The sequence below is a fragment of the Leuciscus leuciscus genome (genome assembly GCF_965113295.1).
Source record: "Leuciscus leuciscus genome assembly, chromosome: 24".
Classification (NCBI taxonomy): domain Eukaryota; kingdom Metazoa; phylum Chordata; class Actinopteri; order Cypriniformes; family Leuciscidae; genus Leuciscus; species Leuciscus leuciscus.
In genome coordinates, this window is record NC_138723.1 from 17,360,793 (window position 1) to 17,369,593 (window position 8,801).

Below are 8,801 nucleotides of genomic sequence, written 5' to 3' on the forward strand. Positions count from 1 at the left end.
AAAAAAAAACCTCCAGAAAACTATTGCTATTGAAAACATAGTAGTAAGTATATCCCTCACACTCACAGCCTCGCTTTCATACATGTCATGGCGCTGTTCTGAGTAAAAAATAAAAAAAAATAAAAAAATCAATCTACAATTTTCTTTAATTAAATCATTTTAAGTCATCTTGTTTGCTTAGGCCCTCTGTTTGAGAGCCACTGCTTAAATAAACACTTTAAATTGCAATTTGCCTCATCATTGTCTCAAGAATGCTTTGATACTTTAAATATGGCTTCAGTGTCCATCTTTTTGGCGTCACTGTTGTATTACTAGTTGAAGGCACACACAACAAATGCTTTAAAGGTGGAATCCACACTTTATTACATACAAATAAGACAGACTTTAAAAAGACAAAGAACAAAAATAAAACGCATTTCAGTCCCTGAAATTCAGTGTTGTAAACTAATACAATCAGCTTGTTAAAATAACAATGCTGAAGATTTCAACTAAAAACTAATAAAATATTAAGACATCAACATCAGCACGCATTGTAGTTTTGCAGAATATAAATAAAAGAAATCCGAAAAGTTGTAAGACAAGTCCCCGATTGTCTACATTCATCAGATATTTTACGGCAGAGTAAAATCCTTAAGTATAAAACCTCTGTAGGCCATGCCATGGCTTCTTAACCAACAGTTCCTGCCCTGTTTCTTTCCCCGAAGCGTCGGAAGAAAGATACAAGTCCTGAGCTTTCCGGTCTCTTATCTGGAGGAAGCTCCTGTCCATTGCGTCTCTGAAAGATCTGTCCCAGTCTGAAGTTAGATGCCGGCTCTTTTTCATCAGGAAGTGATGCAGACCTTATAAACGTCCCGTGTGCTGGAGTTCGCTTTGAAGGACAGTCTGGTAATGAAGATGTCCCCACACCGGATTTATGAGAGAAAGAGGGCTTTTCGCGTACAGGTGTGTCAGGCAACGCCCACACCCCATCATCAAGGATGTCCACCCTGGAGACAGAGAAGGAGTGTCTGCGGTGGGGCGTGTTATGGGGAGATATACGAGGGCTGAGGATGGTCCATGGAGAGCCTAGACCTCCCAGTCCGTTCTGCAAGGCCAGATCCACTTCTTTTATATTCCTCTGTCGAGGAGTAGAGGTGCGGGAACGGTCTGGTGTAATGGTTCCACTCAGGCCGCTGCAATCCTGAAAGTGGAAGATCTTGCCGGAGAGCTCAGGCATTTTGTCTGCCTCCTCTATTTTCTCGTTGTTCTCATCTCTTTCTCCTTTTTCCATGTCTCCAGTCTCCTCCACTTCTACTTTATCCATGTCTCCAGTCTCCTCCACTTCTACTTTATCCATGTCTCCGGTCTCCTCCACTTCTACTTTATCCATGTCTCCAGTCTCCTCCACTTCTCCTTTATCCATCGCTTCAGTCGCCACGAACTCTTGTTTGGTCAAGGTGTTGCTACACCCACCTTCCTTATGGTCGTTGCTTTCAGGAATCAGATCATCAACAATGCACTGTCCTCTTTTGGATGCGGCACGTGCCCGCCGAACATCATTAACGGCGCAGGGTGGAAGCTCCTCCTTCTGGCAGATGTATTCTGGTTTTTGCATTCTCGAGATCTCAAGTTTCTCCTCGTTGGTTTCCACAGGGCTGTCCAGATCCCCTCCGCCCTCACGTTCCTCGACCTGAGGGCGGTTGTTCTTGATGGGGCTGTCTGTGACTGGTTTGATCCCACCGAGCCTTCTGCGAGAAGGACGTTGGCTGAGAAAGCTGGTCAGGACAGATTCTAAAACAGAGGCTTCATCCCTCACATCCCCCCTCACATCCCGACTGGAACATGTGGTGGTGGATCGGCGCTTAGTCGTTCTGGTCAGGATTTCTCTTTCTCTCTGCTGTTGCTTGCGAGCCTCGGCCGCCTCTCGCTCACGGTTTTCCTGCAGATGGACAACAGATTAACTTTCTTTTCCAAGTCTTTATTTATTTGTGCTACTTTTAAATGCCTTATTGTAACCGGATCTTTTTGTTTTACCCTTGTCCCAGTCCCAGGCTTTAAAACTTAAAATATATTAAAAAAACAATCATAAATAAATCAATTACATTTAAAACTAATATAAACATGTGTGAAACACATTTTAACATTATGTGTTAAAAATTAATCCCCAAAAAAGAAAAAAAGAAGAAGCTGTGATCAAAGCATGGTCCCCCACTATAGAGGCTTGGCATAAAATAACTGGTGCATTTTAAAAAAATATTTGGTTTTACATAGATTTAGATATCTATAATTCATTATTTTCTTCATTTATTCTCTAAGGCTTTGGTAGTTGCAAATAGTTTATTTATTATATGCATATATGCATGTATGATTGTTTGATTATAACAAAAATTATGATTTAAAAAAAAAAAATTTGTTATTATAGTATTATTATAAAAATAAAAATAAAATAATAATAATAATAATAATTTAAAAAAATATATTATTATATTATTCAAATAATAATAATAATATAATAATAATAGTGATGTCACTTCCATTACATAAAAAATTTAAAAAGTTCAAAGTTAGTGTATACTCTTGTTTACCAAGTCAACAGTGTCAGTGAAGAGCATGACAGAGATCAAATAAAAGATCAGAGATCAGATAAAGTTTTCATATCTGATACCAGAACACATTTTGTAAACAATATGCAACAGAAATTGGATGCAATGCAAGTATTTGAAATGTTTTGTATGTAACACCCATGTGGCACCACCCTGTTAATAAAGTTCAGTGCATTTGCCCTTATAAGACATGACATTTTACCTGTGTAGCTCTCTCAAACCTCTCACAGAAGGAATGAAAGATAGAGCAGCATTCCTCTAGTTTAAATGCGGCTGGGTCTTCACAGAAGTACTCTGCCACAGAGGTACTGATGTGGTCTAGTTCCTGAAGGGAGGCCTCCACGTCCGCAAGCCGAATGTCTGCCATCTGTACAAGAGCAGACATATTATTCCCAGAATACTGATACACCATGCTGTTTTGCCTATTATGTTAATTATAAAAATCACCTGACATTACACTGCAATTTCAGTTGAAGAAACTTTCTTGAAGGTTACATGGAAAAGCAAAAAATCTTACACAAAGAAATGCTTCCATCTGATGTAGTACATCGGGCTGTTTACTAGCCTCCATCTTTGCTTCCCTCATTTTCTCCAACTCCTTTTGAAAGTCCATCTCCACCTCCTGCTTTTGGATCCTATATAGAATTTATGAACAAAGTGGCATTTTAATCCTAAATGTATCTCCTATACATTACAGAACATGTATTCTACCTACCTTGCAGCAATTCCAATGTGTTGAAGCTGTTCAGGGAAATGCAGCAAAGCTTCATCAATCTGTTGGGCTTGCTGTAATTAATAGAAAATGATAAACAGTCACTGTATCGATTTTTTAAAAACAGATTCAAGGAATCAACATCCAATAATGGCCGTGAAAAGTGTGATCACTTAATTTACCATGGACACATAGTGCATAAGGTTCATGCCAGGTTTATTTGCTTTGGTATCCACCAATTTGAGCAACGATGCCATTCTGAAGCCAATGGCACTACCAGCATAGCCACCCTGAACAAGATGCAGCAAAAGTCATTTATCTGCTCCAGCTGTAGTTCACACTCAGGAATAATGTATTTATAACAAACAGAGCTGCAATTCCCAAAAGCATTGTAAGTCTAAGTTGATCGTAGAACCATTACCACCAATGGTCTTTATGACAAACTTAGCTCACAATGCTTTTGAGAAACGCAGCCCAGAACAGACCATGTGACACTCACGGCATTCATGTAGTTGCCAGCCTTCAGCACCAGTCTGATGATTGAATGCAGGTCATCACATGCCAGCAACTCTAACAGGTAGAAAGAAGTTTGGGGTCAGTTTTTTGTTGTTGTTGAAAGAAATCAACACTTACTGCAAAACTAATGAAAAATAACAGTAAAGACATTAATAATATGATTTCATATAAATGCTGTTTAAACTGGTGGTCTTAGACTTTTTGAAGTACCATTAGCAGCGGTTGTCATGACAGCAATGGAGTGCTTGATCTCCTCTATAAAGGGAAAAAACTCCTCTCTGAGGAGCAGGCTCTTTAATCTCACTTTATACCTGAAAGCAAATAAAAGTCATAGAATTATTAGCAGCTTTTTAGCTAAAGTAGCATTTAAATTAGCGGTTGACGTATAAATGTGTTCCCACTGGATTTCCCCCAAAAACATCATAGAAATTGGCCTTTCACATGCTTTGAATGATGACAGAAAAACTCACCCTGGTACTTGAACCAGCATCACCATGAAACGGTCAGCATCATTTAGCCGAGATAAATCTCCATTGAATGACATCAGCTTCTTTGTCTGGAACGTGTCAATACATAAGCAGTGTTAAAGGGACAGTTTACCCCAAAATCAAAGTTCTGTCATTATTCACTCAGCCTCAAGTTGTTCTAAACCTGTATAAGTTCCTTCTGTTGAACACAAAAAGATATTTTGAAGAATGTTAGTACCAAACAGTTGACTTCCATAGTATTAAAAAAATACTATGCAAGTCAATGGGGACCAGAAACTGTTTGGTTAACCAACATTCTTCAAAATAACTTATTTTGTGTTCAACAGAAGAAAGAAACTCATACAGTTTTAGAACAACTTGAGTAAATGATGCCAGAACTTTTATTTTTGGGTGAACTAACCCTTTAAAAACAGAACTATAGCACAGCACAATGCAGTCATATAGAGAAAGCCAGTTTACCTCCGTGTCATCAGGCAACAGCTTGTTGAGTTCCTTCAGTTTCCCGGAAGCAAAGCACAGTTTACCGTGCCTGACATCATCTACAATGTCCTTCGGTGACCTGAGAAGTACACCGAACCACAGACGAGATGTTTTTAAATGGCTACCTAAAGAATTATTTTGTGAGGTCTCAGCAATTCATCACACATATTACTTATAATGGATGTAATTCAGTGTGATGTTCTTCTAGATGCTCAGTTTAGATTGCCTTACTATCCAGGCAATCATAGCACATGTACAAGATTCACTCAAGAGATGCAAAAACTTTGTGAATTATGAAATTATGAATTAAGGAAAACAGACAATAATTTAATTTTATACCTTACCTTTTAAACTGTTTTAGCAAAATCCCAATACTCATACTTTTCTTAGAGTTGAGAATTGATACCTAAAAAAAGACAGATACATGGTTTCAATTTATCATAATCTGGGAAAGTCTTCCCTGAATATATAGCATATATTGTATTCAGTGACATAAAATCTAGGAAGCATGATGCTGAACACGCACCATTTATTGTATAAGAGAAGATAGAAGTGGAATCAAACAGACATGAGACTACATTGTTGTGAAAAGTTCAACATTTCTCAACATGACTTCCTAACAAACAGTACATGTTCCTGAAATAGATGTGTAACAATAGTGCAGACGAGTACTTAACTCAGAACACTATAATGAGAGATTAATTTCAATTTCAAAATTATTACTTTGCATATGCAGCATACTTTTAAATACTTTTGAAGAGGGAATGTGATTGTGTTTATTCATGCTTCATACCTCTGGTTTAATACCCATGAGCCTGGCATGTAATATAAATGTCTTAATGGAGGACATTTGAAGCGTGTCATCTAGACATTTTATTTTTATTTGAGCTGTGAAATGACATGAACATGACATGCATGCTACTGAAATGACCTCTGGGACAAGGGGTGGTATAATGCCCTTTTCACAAGATGTAAAATAAGTCTTTGATGTGTATATGTGAAGTTTTAGCTCAAAATACCCCACAGATATTTTTATACAGCATGTTAAAATTGTCACTTTTTGAGGGTGAGCAAAAACACGCCGTTTTTGTGTGTCCCTTTAAATGCAAATGAGCTGCTGCTCCCAGCACAGAGGGCAGAGCTTCAACAGCTTGTTCTTAGCAGCTTCGATTACCTCACGCAGACATGCACTGAAAATGTAAAAAAACTTTTAGCCTTTTATGTTCAAACCAGAGTCAGACAAAGATAGAGAAACTAAAGAAGTGACATGTAGACAACATTTCTGAATGGTAAGTTGATGAATTTATGTAGCTTATGTGTAGTCGTCTTCAAGTCATTGATTAGCATATTCTGTCATGATAACGTTCCTGGGGGCGGGGTTTATGCAGTTTTGCAGATGTTTTTTATGCTCAAACAGCAACATTACACACTAACTAAAGTTAGAAAAGTGAAATCATAATCAACCACCCCTTTCAACTACAATGCACTGGAAAACAAACAAGCATAGCTAATAATCTTGTTGTGCTTCCACCTAAATGAGTCTGAGAAGACAGTATGTCCAATTCTGAAGCTTTATCAGAGCTATAGATCTCTCCAGATCATTAGCCTGAACTTTTGAAAGGTGAGAGACACAAATCAGGCCACTAACGAGAACTACATGTCATGTTTAATTCACCCACTTGCTACTAAACTTTGAATCTTGATACACAAGAGATGACATCTGAGCTGTTTGTCAACCCTGCAGTGCTGTCCCAGCCAAAGGGCCTCACTGGGTACTGTAGGTATACGACTACTGTCACAGTAGCGGCTTGCTATACATTTATCTATACATATATTACTTTTAAGTAAAGGCACTTACATTCTCTGATTCTGTAGTGATTTGCGAAAGGCCCCACACACTTTTTCTGACCGTCCCACCCTTACGGACCAAACCATGGTGCTCATTGTGGCTGAAAAGTTCCTCCATGCGCTTAGTGTCCAATTCAAAGTTCTCAAGGTTGCGTTGGGCTGTCCACACGTTGCGCTTGCCCAACACGCTGTGCCTGGGGATGGCGTCCCAGTTGAAGTTGCGCATTTTTGAGCGCCGTTGGACAGTCCGGGTGAAGGGGTCCCCCAAATGTGAAGGAGGTGGGGGCGGTGGGGGTGGAAGTGGTGGTGGTGGAGGGGGTGGAAGTGGTGGTGGTGGAGGGGGAGGAGGAGGAGGTGGAGGGCCCAGAGAAAGGGGCAGGGTGGTACGTCTGAAGGGTGAGGTCTCAGTTTGAAAGCACCTGGACAGACCATGAGGAAGAGGAGGTAGAGGTGCCGTGGTTACAACTGGAGCTCCATCCATTGGAGGACACGGAGTGGACGTCCAATGGCCACAAATCCAGTTCACTGGCTGGAGGGATCTGAGAGAAATATAAAAAGTATAAATAAAAATACAAAACAATGAGAGGCAAATGATGTGCTAAACTAGTCCAGAATATCTACAGAAGCAAGAAATTAACTTCTGAAAAATAACTTCCAAGATTTCTACCATCAATAACATAAGTAAAGCCACAATTTAGGACCAGATGGTGGACCATTAAGCCTGTTTGTTGGATACAGTGGATGCAACCAAATGTCCTGAATTAAAAATAGCAAACATATGAATTTCCAATGATAACACTTAGACAGGAAGAGCAAGCTGCTTATTTGAAAAAGCCGTGTGAGCAAGCCACAAAGTCAGATAATACTTTACAAAACCAATTTGCCCAGCAACTTTAACAGGGAGTTAAACAAACAATTTGATTAACATTATCAGGCATAAAGGACAATTTGCATATCACACATACTTTGGTCTCTACTGGCTGCTTAATCTACTTTTCAGATGTAAGAGGAGCAACAATTACAACATTAAAAGAAGTACTTTTGACGTAAACATCATATATACTGCACATTGGGTTATTATGACAATTTACATATAACATATGAACAATGTTTATGTATACACATCTTTATTAAACGCATTATTTTTTTAAATGAAATTATTACACTAGCAAAAAAAAAAAAAGACTTTAAAGTTTATGCATGACGACTTTAACGCACAGCAATTCCACTGTTTACAAAAAAGACCGAGCAATCAAATAAGTTTATAGAGACCACTACATTTTTCGAGTTCTGCCGTTTGAGACAAAACATTTAACTCCGCAATTGTCCAAAATTATAGTGAAAATACACTGACATTAATAAATCTGAAATGTGTAAGTTAACTCCCAAAAAAGTGAATAATTTAAAGACAGTCCACATCACCGATAATCAGAAAACCAGGAGAAAAGCAACGTTAAGAGTAAGTGACAGAAAATTAACTTCATTTTGGATGTACGTACCGGTAAGTAAATACCAGAATAAAGCTGATGAAAGCTTAATCAACTGGCGTCCATTGCTGGAGAAAGTCATCAGACACTCCCTACTGGGGTCAAACGCAATCAACTACTAGCACGAGCACTTTAATGGATGAGAGTAGCCACGCCCCTCACGCACGAGTATCCTCCCCTCACCTGAGCAACACTCACCTTTGCTTCTTAAAAATACTTTTTCAGAAATAAAGAAGAAAATTGTACATAGTGAAAGAAGAAAGGAAACTACACACACTGGGTTATAATTTTCAGAATTTTTTAGTAACAACCCAGCACGGTGGGTTAAAACGGGTCTACAGTTTGAAATGTAACGGATGTAAACTAAGAAGCTTAAAGGTAAGTCATGACGTTTTGCGTTGTATTTCCTCAAAAATGAAGTTATAATGCCCTCTATCGGATTTATTCAACAAGTCAAACATAAACAATGTCAGAATTTGTCTTTTGATTCCAGTCAGTCTAAAATCTGTTACACAATCTATTTTAGCATAACCAATAAACATTAAGTTCTTCCTATTCAGAAACAGATGTAACGTTAACGTTAAAGGTTTTTTTGTAGAAATAGCTATATATTCAGTCAATGTTTCAGTTGTGTAAAGGTTAACAATCGATTTTTATTTATCATCCATTGATTTAAAGTTTTAATTAC

General features: G+C 38.3%; 1 protein-coding gene across 2 annotated transcripts; it reads right to left on the reverse strand.

Annotated features, from left to right (window-relative positions):
* Nucleotides 1-139: 139 nt before the first annotated feature.
* On the reverse strand, nt 140-8,445 carry fhdc3 (FH2 domain containing 3). Of its 2 annotated transcripts, XR_014202359.1 has the most exons (13): nt 8,126-8,445; nt 6,637-7,165; nt 5,123-5,184; nt 4,758-4,857; nt 4,281-4,366; nt 4,021-4,121; nt 3,794-3,864; nt 3,477-3,584; nt 3,298-3,368; nt 3,100-3,217; nt 2,785-2,949; nt 490-1,918; nt 140-457 (listed from the first exon to the last, which is right to left on the reverse strand). XR_014202359.1 is itself a non-coding variant. In XM_082157742.1 (12 exons), exons 2-12 carry the CDS (start codon nt 7,105-7,107, stop codon nt 668-670), a joined length of 2,604 nt encoding a protein of 867 aa, XP_082013868.1. In that variant the 5' UTR covers nt 7,108-7,165; nt 8,126-8,445; the 3' UTR covers nt 141-667. The 2 variants fall into 2 exon arrangements, 1 of the variants encoding a protein (XP_082013868.1); XM_082157742.1 differs by having other exon boundaries at nt 141-1,918.
* Nucleotides 8,446-8,801: the final 356 nt, after the last annotated feature.

Coding starts and splice junctions, on each gene's coding strand:
- fhdc3 (XM_082157742.1), bottom strand. CDS start 7,107: ATGGATGGAGCTCCAGTTGTAACCACGGCACCTCTACCTCCTCTTCCT. Junction 5,185..6,636: donor TCACTACAGAATCAGAGAAT/GTAAGTGCCTTT, acceptor GTCTTTTTTTAG/GTATCAATTCTCAACTCTAA. Junction 1,919..2,784: donor GGTTTGAGAGAGCTACACAG/GTAAAATGTCAT, acceptor GTCCATCTGCAG/GAAAACCGTGAGCGAGAGGC.